We start from the raw sequence: 15661 nt of genomic DNA on the forward strand, positions 1-15661 counted from the left end.
CCCTTGGGGTTGGGTGAGGGAGCCCTGGCACAGAAACCTACAGAAACCAGTGGCCAGACGTCACTCCGCGTGGGGCCAGAGGAGCTGACATGAAATTAAGCGGAAGGGGTGTTCCTGGTTGTGGTTGCCTCTGTCTATGGAGAAACAGTGACCGGGAGGGAGGAATGTGGAGGGCCAGTGAGCACGATCCCAGTAGGAGGGTCCGGAAGGAGCAAAGTGCTGGGTACTTAGAGCTTTGGGAGAATTTGGAGGGTTGAGAATAAAGGAGGCGCCAAGGTGGGAGGGCAGCCCCGGGGTTCCAGCCAGGGTGTGGGTATGAGGAGGCAGAGGGGACCGCACAGCAGGACATTTGTGTGGACAAAAGGGCATTGTTCTCAGCAGGGCAGGGAATGAGGCGGCTGAGCCGAGGGTGTAGTTTTGACCAGAGCCAAGGGGTGGACCTATCAGAAAGGACTGGAATCCGAGGGCTAGATGAGAGGAGTGTGGCTCTGCCAGGAAGAGTCACCCTTAGGATCAGGGTGGGAGGAAGCACTTGCTGGCTGCAGGTGAGGCTGATTGAAGCCTCCGCCCAGTGCCCGGCTGCCTGGAGGTCGCAGGTGCTGCATGAAAGGATGCGAGAGTGAGTTTCCTCATCTGTATGGACTCTGCACCCTGCAGTCCCTTGTAGCAGCGTAAAATTCCTTGTAAAGCCGCCGAGGGCACTCATGCAACGAGGAAGGGGCACTGCAGGAAGAGCCAGGTCCCTCACGCACCTGCCCTTGAATCCCTCGTGTGGCGGCTGGGGTCTCACTGCAGGAGTTTTTCATCTTACTCTTCCCCAAGGAACAGACCCAGGTGTATATGTATAATATATACTCCTCCACGTGTACCCCTTTATCTAAGCATTTGCCTCCCTGTCCTCTGGAGAAAAGCCACTTGGGCTCCCAGGCACCGATGGAACCACTGGATGAGCCGGTGCCTTCCCCTCCCCACCCCCCCTGCCTGTTCCTGCCCCTCCCCGCCCCTCCCCCACCTGGCTTGGGTTAGCTGTGATGACGCCTCCAGAGCTGGGGCCTGCAGTATCTGGGAGAATGGGGGCAGCCCCTGGCTAAGGACCAAGGGTCGCCATAATCTTCCCAGTCTGCTCTGGTTGGGACAACAGGTTGGTGTGGGAGATGTCAGGTTGCCTCCCTCCCAGCTTCATTGTAGGGTCACACTGCCTCTTTGGGCAGGGGGCGGGGTGTTAGCTGGCCATGGCTGTTCCTCTCCATCCTGGCCTGGCTTACCTCCCTTTTCCTCGGGGAACTAGTAGAAGAGGGGAATCTGTGTGTTCTCCATCCTGAGAAGGGTGCTCAAATCAGAGTCACAGGGCCAGAAGTCAGCAGATGGAAGCATCTCTGCTGAGTCACCCGGGCCTGACAGGCCTGTCACACTCACCCGCAGGGCTCTTAGTCACTGCAGCCCAGGAGCAGCACCCTGCATGGACCTCGGCCCATCTGGTCAGACCCACAGACAAAGCAGGGTTGGCACCTGACTCCATTGCTCTCCGCCCTGGGAGGCGACACACAGGCCACCTGTCCCGGGATTACAGGGCCACCCTGCTCTCCTAAAGGGAAGCATAGGAGCCCCAAAGCTCTTTTCTTTCCTCTTTTTTTTTCCCAAGAGTGACCTTAGTGTTGGCTTTCCAACCCCTGAGCAGGTAGCTAGGACAGGAATCATCTTCTGTGTCAGCTTGCTCTGGGGACCCTGACAGGAGCACTTTGTAAATGTAGGAAGGGGCTGCCTGTCCCTGGGGGAGGGGAGTCACAGGCTGGGAGCCATCTGCGGTCTCCTGGGAACCTGGGAGTGCAGGTGTGGAGTACGCATTCCTTGCAAGTGTGATTGTTGATATGGTCCATCTTGAAGCATGTTTATAATGTGTTTGTACTGTTGCTGGAGCAATAGACCCATGATTCACATCTCACAGCTTACATGGCTAGCGTCCTTCCCCTTTGCACTGAGTAGCTTCATGTAAGCCTGGATGCTTCTGTCCCAACAGTGTCTGCCTCAGGGACCCAGGCTGCTGGGCCAGTGTGTGAGAGGAAGACCCATGTCCCGTGTCTGGCCGGGTTAACATGGAGATGTGAGCTCAGGCCCTGGAGGAGGTGGGAGCCCTGTAATCTGGCAGAGCGCCTAATCCGGCTTTGCTCAGCTCTGCTGGAAGCGGGCAGGGAGAAGAGTCTGAAGGGCTGTGAAGCCTCGTGGAGGGGGTGCTCCCAAGGGTGTGTCTCGCCAGAGCAGGGAGACGAATAGGGAAAGTTGTGCCCCGGACACTTCTGACAACGTCCCAGCTCTGGCTCTTCCAGAACATTCATCAGCACTTCTCGGACATCACTGTCTGTGTAGAACAGTGTCAGTGACCTCAGCCCTGGCTGGTGGGCACCCTGAGCAGGGAGCGTGACCCGGCCTCCGGGTTGCCTTGTGTGGATAAGGGTCATGGAAGAAGCATGGGCCACTCTCCACGTTTCTCCTCTTCTTAGAACTTTCCCCCCTGTGCACAGGGATTCCTCCTGGGGTCAGGTGCCTGCGGAGTGTCCGGCCCCTCTCAGGCAGGAGAGTAGGGTAAGGAGGCCATGGTGCTGGTGGCTGGGCATGGACAGAGGGCTGGGTGGCCTGGACCGTGTGAGGCTCTGTGTCAGTTTCGAGAGAGGAACAGCAGTGCCTGTGTAGCCCACCCACTGCCGTGCTCCAGGCTGGGGGACCCTGGGAGTTTTCACCTGCTAGTGACCGGGAGTTCAGTGATCTGTATTGCTCCTCTTTTAGTGAGTGAGTTAGAGCTGCTTCTTCCTTTTTTTTTTTTTTTTTTTGGCTGTGCTGAGCAGCATGTGGGATCTTAGTTCCCTGATCAGGGATCGAACCTGTGCCCCATGCCTGCAGTGGAAGCACAGAGTCTTAACCACTGGACCGCCAGGGAAGTCCCAGCTAGAGCTTCTGCTGTGTTAAAAGTGTGCCCATAAGATGAAGGACCCAGATACCCTCCCACAGACCCACTCTGTAATGGGACATGGGCTGGCCCTGCAACCTAGGCCAGCAGATTGAGGGCCCTGGCCTTCCACACCCAGGTTGTGCAACCATCACCTCAATCTAGTTCCAGAACATTTTCATTATCCCTAAAGGAAACCTGTACCCATTGAGCGGTCACTCCCCATTTCTCCCTTCCCCAGCCCCTGGCAACCACTAGTCTGCCTTCTGTCTCTATGAATTTAACTATTCTGGACATTTCATAGAAATAGAATTGTACAATATGTGGCCTTTAGTATCTGTTTTCTTTTACTTAGTGTAGTGCTCTTGAGATTCATCCACGTTGTAGCCTATAGTTGTAGCCTGTAGTACTTCATTCATTTTATAATCAAATAAGAGTCCATTGTGTGACTCTACCAATTTTGCTTACCCATTATCCAACGATCAGTGGACATTTGAGTTGTGTCCACCCTTTGGCTATTGTAAATAGTGTTGCTGTGAACATATGTGTACAAGTACTTATTTAATACCTGCTTTCAATTCCTTGGGGCTGCACCTAGGAGTGAAATTGCTGGGTCATAAAGCAAATCCATGTTTAATTTTTTAAGGAACCTCCAAACTGTTTTCTACAGCAGCTGCGCCATCTTACATTCCCGCCAGCAAAGGTGTGAAGGGTCTGATTTCCCCACATCCTCGCCAACACTTGTTATTTTCCTTTTTCAATTATAGCCGTCCTAGTGGATGTGAAGTGTCAGTTGATTGTGATTTGTTTCTGAGCACCTGCTGTGTGCCCTGAGATTGTACTGTGATCATTGCCTTCACGGTCTCATTTTATCCTCCTGACAATCCGTTGAGGTGGGTAGAAATACCCCCTTTTTCTAGATGAGAAAGCTGAGTCCCAGAAAAGTTAATGACATATCTAAGGGCACACAGCTGGTAAGTGACAGAGCCAGGATTCTAAACCGGTGTTTGCTTCCACACTTAGTGCCCTTTCCATTGTCCTGCATGGGCCTTGTATCCTGTCCCATTGCGATTCTTCTTCTTTTATTTTTTGTGAGCAAATCTCATTCTCCTCATGCTCTGCTTGATTCATCCCTCTTAACAGCTTCCTCATCTTTTTTCTTCTAATGCTCTAATTTTCCTTCCTTTGTTAAAGCATAATCTCTCTTTGTACCTCTGCCTGTCTGTCTGCAGCCTCCTTGGCTCTTTTTCCCTGGTCACCCTGTCTCCCTTTCGTCCTGAAAGTGCGCTGCAGCCTTGGGGGGGTGAGCTTGGGGAGGGGAGGGAGTGGAGAACTCCCTGGGGGCGGGGACAAAGAGGGTTGTTCCGTGACTGGAGCCAACCAGAGGCTCCAGGCATTGTAGACCCAGTGGAGGGGCAGGACGGAGCTGGGGTACTGCCTGGGGTACTGCCGCAGGAACCCCAGGCTTGAGTCTGGGCCCCAGGGCAGAGAAGAGGGGCGGGCGGTGGGGAAACGGGTGGGACCCCAGCCCACTTCAGCTCACCACCAGGCCCTGCTGATTTTCCCGGAGTGTCTGTTCTCTCATTCATGGGGATTTCACAGCCAGCTTCAACTCTGCTTTTCTACTTGTAAGCCAGACAGCCACCAAATTGAAGGGTAAAAGGCTCCAAGCTGCCAGACTGGAGCCAAGACAGGCAGCGAATTTGCTCTTTTACACTCCCTTGTCGTCCAAAGCACTTTTGCATTTCACAGCGAGTCCGTGTCTCATTAGGTCCTCCCACACTCCTCCAAGTAGGTGGGACCGATGCTCTCCTCTTTATAAAGGTGAGCCCACAACCTAGCTGAGCATCGGGCAGTGAGGCAGCCAGATCCCAACTCATTTTCTGGGTATTCTTTCTCCCACAAAGAGGGTGGAAGAGAGGGAAAGTGTTGACTCTCTTTGGAAAGCACAGCGGCCTTATAAAGGGGTCAAGTTCTTTAATATTAAAAGCTTTGTGTTGCATATAGAATTAAATTTTGTCTCATGGTATCAATGTTGAGCAAATTTTTTAGTATAATCTTTTAAATAAACTTCATTTCCTCCGCCACACACGAAAAACGTTGTGCTGCCAGATCCAGACAGCACCGATGAGTGCCTCTGTCTGCCTGTGCCGTGCCGAGTGCTTGCTAGACATCATCTTGTGTAACCCTCACCAAAGGCCTGAGAGTAGATGTGATTATCCCCATTTTACAGGGGGGAATACTGAGCGTCAGGAAAATCGAGAGATGGGGTGTTTGCCGTCACTGCAGGGAACAGCACAGGAAGAAGGGGTTTCACTGCATGATGCAGTTTGAAGTCAGATTGCTGCAACGAGTAGACCTTGGGACAGGTCATTAAGGGAGACTGTGGAATTGGCTCCTCTGATATACAAGGTCCTGCAGGTATCAGCACCTGGCAGAGGGCAAAGGGACATGCGGGGAGACCCAAAACACATGTCAGAGGAAAGTCCTGACTTCAGGAGGTATGGGAAGGGATGGGTTTTGTACCCAGCATCCCCAGTGGAACTGGGACCTGAAAAGGCTGAAGAGGAAGCCCACAGAGGAGACACCCTCCCCTGGCTCCTGAGTTTGGCAGGGCTGTTGTTTTTAACAGTGTTTGCCAATAATTTTGCACCTCGGCAGAAATGGAGCCCAGTGACTTCTGCCTGCAGTTGGCACGGGCTGCTTCCGGTGCGTGAGCTGTGAGCTGGGGCCACTTTCTTTGTGTTTAACCCCTTCCCCCATGTGTACCTCACCCTGCCCCCACCCCCGCATACACAAAAGGAGCGAATATCTGACCCGGCCAGGGGTGTGCTGTGTGTAAAAATACATGGGGTTGAGCCATTTCCTGCTGCTTCCGTTGTTGCATGGCGATAAGACACTGGGACTCGGCTGTGGACAGTGGTCCTCCAACAGGCTGAGGCGGGTCTGGCCCTGGGAGAGTGGGGCTCCAGGCCCGCCTGCTTTCATCCGACCTTGCTTCCCATCTTTCCTATCTTCTGTGACCTTTCCTTCCCCTTTCTCCCTGCCCCCTATCCTTTCTCAGTCTCTCTGCTCCTTTCTTTGTGCCACCCTGATGCACTCAGGAAGCCTGCCTGCCTGCCTGCCTGCGAGGAAAAGGCGCTGTCCTCTCCCTCCTGCACATTCACCTCCTTCCACGCTGGATGGCTGGCACCCCCAGGCCCCCAGCCTGGGCCCTGCTTCCCTCGGCCTGTGGGTTACTTCTGGGACTCGAGCCCTTGGGGACCCAGCCAGCAGGCAGGTGGGGGTGTGCTCCTCTCCCTGTCCTGGGAGACCGGGCAGGGCTGGGCGCTCCCGCCATCATGAAGCGGAAGAGGTTGCTGACGGCTCCAGGGAGCTGGAAGGTAAGGGCAGGGCTGGGAGAGGTGTCCGCGGAGGCAGGTGGCCCGCTGAGCTGCACTGGGGAAGCCCAGGTGGGGAGGGTGCAGGGGAGTGCTTCCTGTGCCTGCATGGGGCCCGAGTGTAGGCTCTGGTCAGCTCTGAGGGAGAGACCTGCTCCAGGCAGGAGCCTTATGGAGGGCTGAGTCCAGAGGGGCAGTGTGTCTCATCCCTGAGAAATAACCCCGTGACTGCAGTGAAGCCTCAGACCTGCTTGGTCCATGTGATGGGGCAAAAAGAGTTCTGGGCTGCCAGTTCTGTCTTCCTGAAGCTGTTTGTCCCTGAGCAACGTGCTTGAACTCTCTGGGCCAAAGGAGGAGCAGGTCTGCCTAGACTGCATTTTAGGCTTGTTGTGGGGATTGGGTAAATAGCAGATGTGCAAGCCCTTCCTAAATGGCAGCTGTGAGGGAATCCTGTTGTCATTGCCGTTATTCTTTCGGACTCTTAAAGTTTCCTGTTCATCCTACATCCGTTTTCCAGGCAGTGAAACCAAGTCCAGAATTGTCCAGGGACACACGAGAGACTCCTGTGGGCCCCCTCCCTTGGTTTCCTGATTGACTTACGCTTCTTCTGCTTGCCTTCTTCCCCAGGTCGACAAGGGGGACCTCGTGGCCCTGAGCCTCCCTGGCGGCCCTGGCCATGGTGACACCGATGGCCCCATCAGCCTGGACGTGCCGGACGGGGCCCCGGACCCCCAGCGGACCAAGGCCGCCATCGACCACCTGCACCAGAAGATCCTGAAGATCACAGAGCAGATCAAGATCGAGCAGGAGGCGCGGGACGACAATGTGGCGGAGTACCTGAAGCTCGCCAACAACGCCGACAAGCAGCAGGTGTCCCGCATCAAGCAGGTGTTCGAGAAGAAGAACCAGAAGTCGGCCCAGACCATCGCCCAGCTGCACAAGAAGCTGGAGCACTACCGCCGGCGCCTGAAGGAGATCGAGCAGAACGGGCCTTCGCGGCAGCCCAAGGATGTGCTGCGGGACATGCAGCAGGGCCTGAAGGACGTGGGCGCCAACATGCGCGCCGGCATCAGCGGCTTTGGGGGTGGCGTGGTGGAGGGCGTGAAGGGCAGCCTCTCGGGCCTCTCACAGGCCACCCACACCGCCGTGGTGTCCAAGCCCCGGGAGTTCGCCAGCCTCATCCGGAACAAGTTTGGCAGCGCTGACAACATCGCCCACCTGAAGGACCCTCTGGACGACGGGCCCCCCGAGGAGGCGGCCCGGGCGCTGAGCGGCAGTGCCACGCTCGTGTCCAGCCCTAAGTACGGCAGCGACGATGAGTGCTCCAGCGCCAGCGCCAGCTCGGCCGGGGCGGGCAGCAACTCGGGGGCCGGGCCCGCTGCGGCGCTGGGGAGCCCCAAGTCAAACATGCTGTACGGAGCCCCCGGAAACCTGGATGCTGTGCTGGAAGAGCTGCGGGAGATCAAGGAGGGCCAGTCCCACCTGGAGGACTCGATGGAGGACCTGAAGGCTCAGCTGCAGAGGGACTACACCTACATGACCCAGTGCCTGCAGGAGGAGCGCTACAGGTGTGTGCCGCCCGGCCCACCCTTGGGGAGAGGGGCCGAGCACCGGCTTTCACACTTGGTGGTAGCAGCAGATGGGGGAGCATCTAGAAGGGTCCTGGGCTGCTGGAAGGGGCCAGGAAGAGGCTCCGAGGACCCTTCCACCAGCTTCCAGGGCAGCTGGAAGTTAGGATTATGGGGCCTGTGGAAGGAAGGCTCTGCCTGTCTCAGGAGCTTTGAGCATCCCTACTTGATGATTACATGGTTGTTGTACAAAAGGGGAAACCGAGGCAGGAGCCAGCTATATGGCCTCTTATCTGGAGAGACTCTGGCTAAGAGCACTGACTCTGGAGCCAGGTTACCTGGGTTCAGATCCCAGCTCTACTATTTACTCTTTACCTTGAACAAAGTTCTTAATACTCTCCATACCCGGTGTCCTCATCTGTGAAGCGGGAATAACGTTCATAGGGTTTGTGAGGATTGAGTCCAAACCTGTAAAGTCACCGTATGTAGGTGTCTGGCATGGTCCATGTGAACATCCAGCCGAGGGTCCTGAGTCAGCCTGTCCCCTCCTTTCCTTCTGTCTGCTCTGCTTTTGCTCTGCGCCTCTCGTGTGGCATTTGGCACTTGCTCCTTGGGATTCTTAGGGATCTTTTCTTTAGTTAGCACTTTTTCTTCTTCATATATGTGAAGAAGGTTTGGAAAATTGAGGGGGAAACCTGCCTGAAAACTAACTACCCCCCCCCGCCCCCACATAGTAGTCATCTTCTGATATTTTGTGCCTTCAGAGCAGGGATTGTGTCTCTATATCCCTGTGTCCCTGGTACCCAAGAGAGCCTATTAGCCCAGGGCTTAAGGGCCGAGGTTGTTGAAGTCAGTCAATCCCTGACTCCTCCATTCATGAGCTCTGTGATCTCAGGCAAGTTCCTCAACCTCTCTATGCCTCAGTCTTCTCATCTGTAAAATGGGGATGACACTAGTACTTATCTTGAAGGTTTGTGGGGAGGATCCTATGAGATAATGTGGCTAAAGTGCCTAGCCCAGAGCCTGCATATAAGAAGTGCTGTGTACGTAGTAGCTTTCATTGTTGTTGCTGTTAAAATTGGACAGGGCTGGACACCTGGGGTGGGTTGAGTCATTGTTGAGAATGAGTGAAATTGATCCTGGGGGGAGACAAGAGGCTTGGGGAGCTGGGACTGGTGTCATACCTTCTCCCTCCGCCAGGTATGAGCGGCTGGAGGAGCAGCTCAACGACCTGACCGAGCTTCACCAGAATGAGATGACCAACCTGAAGCAGGAGCTGGCCAGCATGGAGGAGAAGGTGGCCTACCAGTCCTACGAAAGGGCCCGGGACATCCAGGTACAGCAGCCTCAGGAGGAATCTGGGAGTGGGCTGGTTCCACCCCTTCCCCTTAATCAAGACTTCCACTTCCCACCAGCCTCCCCAGATAGTCATCATTAAAGAACTCGGGCCCCTAGCTGCAGCTGATCACCCTCTACCCTGCCTGGCCTTCGGAGGGGGCACAGCATTGTCACCTCCTCTGAGGGGCAGGTAGGGTTTAGGCTGGGGGTCTGCCCGCCCTGAGCTCCAATGCACCCACCCCTGTGTCCCTGCAGGAGGCTGTGGAGTCTTGCCTGACCCGGGTCACCAAGCTGGAGCTGCAGCAGCAACAGCAACAGGTGGTGCAGCTGGAGGGCGTGGAGAACGCCAACGCACGGGCGCTGCTGGGCAAGTTCATCAACGTGATCCTGGCGCTCATGGCCGTGCTGCTGGTGTTCGTGTCCACTCTCGCCAACTTCATCACACCCCTCATGAAGACCCGCCTGCGCATCACCAGCACCGCCCTCCTGGTCCTCGTCCTCTTCCTCCTCTGGAAGCACTGGGACTCCCTCACCTACCTCCTGCAGCACGTGCTACTGCCCAGCTGAGTGGCCGGCCTGTCCCGACCCCGTGCTCTCCCCAGCCCCCCGCTGGCCATGCTTCTCCGGGGGGACCCTGGGACTCCCGAGTCCTTGGACTTCTTCATATGTCCAGTTTGGCTTCCTGCCCAAACTGTCCATTCCAGCAACTTCTGCCCCCTTCTCTGTCCTTGCTTCTTCTGTCCAGTGCCTCCTCCCTGTTGGCCTGAAGGGAGCCGTAAGTGTAGCCCTGGCTGGAGGTGGTGGGGGCGTTGGTGGCCAAATGGAGCAGAGGACACCCGGATGGACTGTTTTGATTATTTACAGTCACACAAGGGCTCCTCCCAGCTGATGCAGATGCCATGGGTCAGGAAGGCCAATGAGAAGAGGGGCAGGAGAGGGCCATGCCTTGGCTTTCCTAGGGAACAGCCCATGCTGGAGGCAGCTCCGGCTCCCTCTTTGTGGAGATGGTCAGGATGAAGGCAAGAGTTTCCACTGGCCCTGGGGAAGCTCCCCAGCTCACCCCTCCCTCCTCCAGAGCTGGGTTGAGGCTGGGTTCTGGGTTGGGCCCTTCTGGGATCTGAAGGATGCAGGCTCTGGAGGCCAGTTGGGTGTGGCTTTGGATTTGTGTGTTCCCTGTTATTCTTTCTGCCTGTCCCTGGATCTGCTCTTTTCAGGGAAAGAGACCCCAGGGGTCCCGAGCCTCAGCCCGAACTCTTAGGGGTCTGTTTATTTATTTATTTATTTGTTCCTTTGTCCCTTATCCCCCTGAGCTCCAGGGAGAGGTCCCCCCCCACCTCCCTCCCCGGTCCTCTCTCTGAAGCCAGGGCTGCTGCTTGGCTGTCAGGCACTTCCATGCCATTTAGATCTGGAGACTCCTGGCTGGGGGAAGTGGGGCAGAGCCGCCCAGCCCCACTCTCCCAAGCAGAGCCTCAGCCTCTTTTTATACGTCTGTTTATTCTGTATGTGTGTATTTGTGTGGGGGAGGTTGTCTGTTGCTTTCCTTTTTTTAAGGCTCTGGAGTGTTGTGTATGGTTTCTCTTCACATCCCAGCCTCCCCAAGCGCACTTCCAAGAAGAGAGGGGATTTCTCGGAAAAGGAGAGAGAAATCCCCTGGAACAGGGGAGGGCAGTGCCTGCCAGCTGTTGTGGACCTTCCCGAGAAATAAATATCCTCTAAGTTTTCAAACCATCCCGTCTAGCGTTGGTTGATTAGGCTGTTTCCATGGAAACCACCGAGTCTCTCCCAACACTCAAGCATTCTGGGTAACACAGACTGGACCTCACCTGTTGGCCTGCGGCCTTCATCCTCCAGGATCTGACATTGAACAAAGCGTCATCCACCCTTCCCATTTGCTTTCCACAGCCAAAGCTCTGGCCTGGGTGATACGGAGGTGAGATGATGTCCACCCCATCCAGCCCCGCTGCAGTGCTTTCTAGGAGGAGGGGAATTGGGAGAGATTTCCTTAGTTTGGAGAACGTAAGCAGCTGGAGGCCTCGATGACAGCAGTCATGCCCAGGTATGGCCACAGGAGGGCAGCAGAGTACTTATTCAGCACTTTCTTAGGGTTCAGCTCCAAAGACTAGCATCTGTTGGCGTTAGCTTGGCCTTTCAATTCTGTCCAGCCAGAGCAGAGATAACCTGCCTTGAGCATAGAGGCCAGGCCCTCAGTGTCTGCTCTGGTACTGTATTTCCCACCCCTGACAGTTGAGGGCACCCACAGAAGGCACTGGATTCCCAGCAGGAACCCTGTGGGAGCTCAGTGGGCCCACCTGAGTCTCCCTACTGTGAGAAGGAGATGCCCCCAGTTCATGAAGGCAGGAGGGCTGTAGGGAAAGCACCTACCCCAGACCCCTGGCCCATAATTAGTGCACCTGTGGTCAATTCCCATCTCTCTGGGCGTCAGTTTCTACATCTGTAATATGGATGGATGCAGTAGCTGCTAATTTCAAAGGGCTCTGACATTCTGTGGTTCTGTAGGTCTGAGAAGTCAGGTTACAGATGTATCCATGACCTTGGGCTTTAGGGGACTTTAGGAGTCAGGGACTGTGCCCTTAACTGGATCAGAGAGGGTGCTGTGCTGGCGCTGGCAGGAGGGCAGCATTGATGGTTCATCTTCACCCTCTATAACCGGGTAGGAGTTTCACCAGGTGACCTTACAGGGCCTTCCAACAATGTCACTCCTGGGCCCTGCACCACCCATTTCTTTCAACCACACGCACACCTCCCTTGGGGGCCACGGGCTCTGGGCCAGGAGCCCACATTCCTGGGCCCCAGGTGGGGGGTGGCTGCTCCAGGCTGCAGACATTTCCCACATTCCTCCCCAAGGTCAGGTGCCTTCCCTGCATTGGTTCTTAAATGTCACTGCCTGCCACAGTCCACACTGAAAGGGAGGAGGGAAGAGGGAGGCTGGGGGATGACATTCTCAGCTGATCCTGAGGCTGCAAAGTAAACAAACAGCCCTAGGAGAGGGGAACATCAGCCCCGGCTACAGAGCCATCTTCTGCAAAAAAGGACGGAACAGGCAGACTCTATATTTGCCTCTTTGTGACAAGGGGCTTCTCGCTAAGCCCAGGCCCTGACTAGGAGTTGGGTTTCATTCCTCTGACAGTCACTGCCATTCCTTGTTTATGTCTGAGCCTCTCTCCACTCTGTAAAAAGGGGACAAATTGCTCCAATCTGGACCTGCCTGCCCCTCCCACCAGGGGTCACAGGGTGAGACATTGAGTCAGGGTGGCCTCTGCAGGGGACCACCCTCCTTTAGACTGCAGGACCAACGGGCAGGCTTTCTCCCCGGGGGTCCGTCCTGCAGGTCCCAGCCCCACACCTGGGGTTCAGAGGGCCCAGCCAGGCCAGCACACTCCCGCAGCCTCAGTGGCCCAGGCTGGGGGCAGCTGAGAACTCATCTCTGCTTGGTGCAGTAGTGCTCCAGCAGCACTTGGCGGGCAGCTGGCTGGCCTGGAGCCGGCGTATTTGCTGTGCCATGTTTGCTGTGCCCGTGCAGAGCTGGTGCTACCTGCCAGCCTTGTGGAAACGGTGGCACTGCAGCAGGTGCAGCCTGGGCCCACACCAAAGCCTTCAGACGGCACGGGGCAGAGGGCAGTGACCTGACCCCCGCACCTCCAGGTGACTCAAGGGTGATTCTGGGGAGAGGGGGAGGCAAAGGAGGAAAGACCTGGGGCCACAGGGTGGGAGAGGAGGGGAGCTTTAGCCGGGACGCCTGGATGGATCCACGTGGCAGGCCCCCGTCAGTGACAGGGCCCTTAAGTGAGGTCTGGTTTCCAATGTAAGAGCCTGGGCTTTGGAGCCTGCAGCTCTGGGCTCCAGTCCCAGTGCTGCCACTCACCTCAGACAAGGTTCCAGTCTCAGATTAGCCTCCTCCTCTGCCCATAGGAAAGCAAATGGCATCTGGCTTACAGGTTTGGGGTGCAGGAGAGAGGACATTCTGCGTGTCACACCTTAGCCTGGTGCCTAGAACGTAATAAGGGACTAACCAAGGCAAGTTATGACTCCTCCTCCATCCTGAAGCCAAGGGGATGTTCAAGTGCAGAACTGCTCAGAGACGTCTAAGGCAGACCCTACAGAAACGAGCAAGGCTGAGGGTGACTGAGGAGGTCTTGGCCTCCAACTCCTGAAGGCTCAGTAGAGGCCCTCACAGCTCCCTTTCCCTGCGAGCTGAGAGCCTGCTTATTCCAGACACCTTTCCTCTAGGACTTGCAGACAAAGCCGGCCCAGTCCCAGGGAGTCAGGCCCCAGCCTGAGACAGGACTGGATGAGGCCTGCCTGGCCCAGGCCGGCTGCCTCCACCCGGGTCCTGTGAGTATATCAGTGCTTGGGGCCCAGCCTCCTCCAGACCACGGGCCCAGGTGTGTGCTCAGGAATCAGCATCAGCAGGCCCAGGTTTGAGTGGAGGCTCAGCCACTCAGCGCTGGCTGTGAGGTTGCAGGCTTCCGTCTCCTCGTCGAAATAAGGATGCCTGGGCTGCCCAAGTGGCAGGGCATTCGTGAGGCTCGGAGGAGATGTCAAATATGGGTGCCTGCACCCCAGGTTCCCAGATCTCTCTCCCTAAGGGAGACAACTGTCAGGATGCTGCTGGGCCATCTGGGGTGCCCACAGAGGGCTCTGACCTGCTCGGGGCCAGGCCTGGGGCAGGGCTTGAGAAAGTGGCTGGCAGTGGCCCCTCAGGCTGAAGGCTTGTAGCCAACCCCCCAGTGGGGCTGGAAGGAGGAGGCTCGGCCTCCACCACGCGTGCGGGGACAGAGGTGGAGAGGGAGGGAAGGCTGGGACTTGTCCCAGCACATCCAGACCTGCCAGCAGGACCTGAGTCACCCAGCTAGCTAGAAGGACAGTCTAGGTCGGTGACGGCGGCACTGCTTCCCACACTCGGGTCCTCGCAGAAGAGCCCTCCCTCCCCGGTAGCCGATCCCTGTCTTTGGTTCCCCTGCCCTCCAAAGTCTAACTGTCAAGATGAGGGGCCCAGTGGTGCTCAATAGACCACCTCGGCCATGCCCCTGCCCCCAGGCAGCCACCCACCAAGTTGGCTCTGCTTCCAAAAGCACCCGGAGGAGATTCCACAAGCTCTGGGTGCCTGGACCCTGCTGCCGGCCAACCTCCCAGCCTAAAGGTCCTTTAATTGCCTTACTCTGGTTGTTCTTGTAGCGATTTCAGCTCACTGAAGAGAAGACTAAAGTAAATCCTTTAGAAAGATCTGGGTCTCCAGCTGGTTTGGGCGCTCTGATCTCTGGGCTCCTACAGGAAGGCTGAGTTCTCTCTGTACCACTCTCTTGGGTCCCTTTGTTCTTTTTCTACCTGAGCCCAGCCCCAAGCACCCAGAGTTGAGGTAGAGGTGAGGAGGAGAAGATTGCCCACGAAATTGGGCATTAAATAAACTCATGCAAGAGACAAGTCACCAGCACAGACCTGTTATATGTCTCTGGCTGGTCCCCTCCTCATCTTCTCAGCCAGGCAGGGCCAGGCCAGGCCAAAGATGGGAAGACCTGAGCGATGGCAGCGTGGATGCTGAGGAGGAAGGGGCTGACCAGGGGTCCCATTCCTTCCTCTGCATTTCCTTCTCTGCTGGTCTTGGAGCTCTCATCAGAGATGGGCAGCCTGTAGTCCAGGTAGCCTGTAACCCAAACCACTAGCTTTAGGTTCAATGAAATTCAAGAAATGCAGTTTTGAACACCTGCTCTGTGCCAGGCACTCAGACACAAAGAAAAGTAAGACATGGTCCATGCCCTCATGGAGCTCACAGCCTAGTGGGGACACACATACACACACACACACATGGGGACACACACACACACACACACAGCCCTCTAACACAGAGGCAGGAAGAGATAAATGCTGCAGCAGGGGATGGGGTGGGAAGTCCAGGGAGGGAGAGCTCCACTCTGATAGGGACCTTTGGGGAGGTTTCTCAGAGCACTGAAGGATGGGCAAGAGGCAAGAAGGGAGAGTGTCCCAAGCAGATAGTTTTGGTCAGGTTCTGGGCTTGCAGGTGAGACAGAGGCATCGTTACATGGTTTGAAGGGATATGCGGTGTTTCAGGCATCAGTACTGCCCAGCCTACACCCCAGAGGGCAGGATACCTGGGGAAGGGGCTTCTAAGGCCACTCCAGTGAGAGGGAGAGGGAAGAGGGGAAGGGAACCCCCACTCCAGAACTTATGGGACTTGGGGGTTTCAGAGGGGTGTTGGTGCTTGAAAGAGAAAGGGAAGGTGAGGGGAGTTTGGGGAGAGAAGGGAAAGGGTAAGCATTCTCCTCAGGAAGATCTGGGACCATCCGGAAGTCTAGGGACTTGGGGGCTAACACTCAACTATGCTGTGTGATACTGAGACGGTCATGCAACCTCTCTGGGCTTTAGGGTCCCCACCTCCACACAAATGGAGAATTTAG

General features: G+C 56.1%; 1 protein-coding gene across 2 annotated transcripts in view; it reads left to right on the forward strand.

Moving 5' to 3' along the window:
- Positions 1-10921, forward strand: part of TMCC2 (transmembrane and coiled-coil domain family 2) — a 37089-nt gene extending 26168 nt beyond the window's left edge. For both annotated transcript variants that reach the window (XM_036836855.1, XM_036836865.1), the window contains 3 exons: positions 6949-7889; positions 9090-9225; positions 9483-10921. In XM_036836855.1, the coding sequence (XP_036692750.1) occupies positions 6949-7889; positions 9090-9225; positions 9483-9794 (1389 nt within the window). In that variant the 3' untranslated portion in view covers positions 9795-10921. The remainder of the gene's footprint in view (positions 1-6948; positions 7890-9089; positions 9226-9482) is intronic.
- The last annotated feature ends 4740 nt before the right edge of the window (positions 10922-15661 follow it).

This window comes from Balaenoptera musculus, chromosome 1, assembly GCF_009873245.2.
Source record: "Balaenoptera musculus isolate JJ_BM4_2016_0621 chromosome 1, mBalMus1.pri.v3, whole genome shotgun sequence".
NCBI lineage: Eukaryota > Metazoa > Chordata > Mammalia > Artiodactyla > Balaenopteridae > Balaenoptera > Balaenoptera musculus.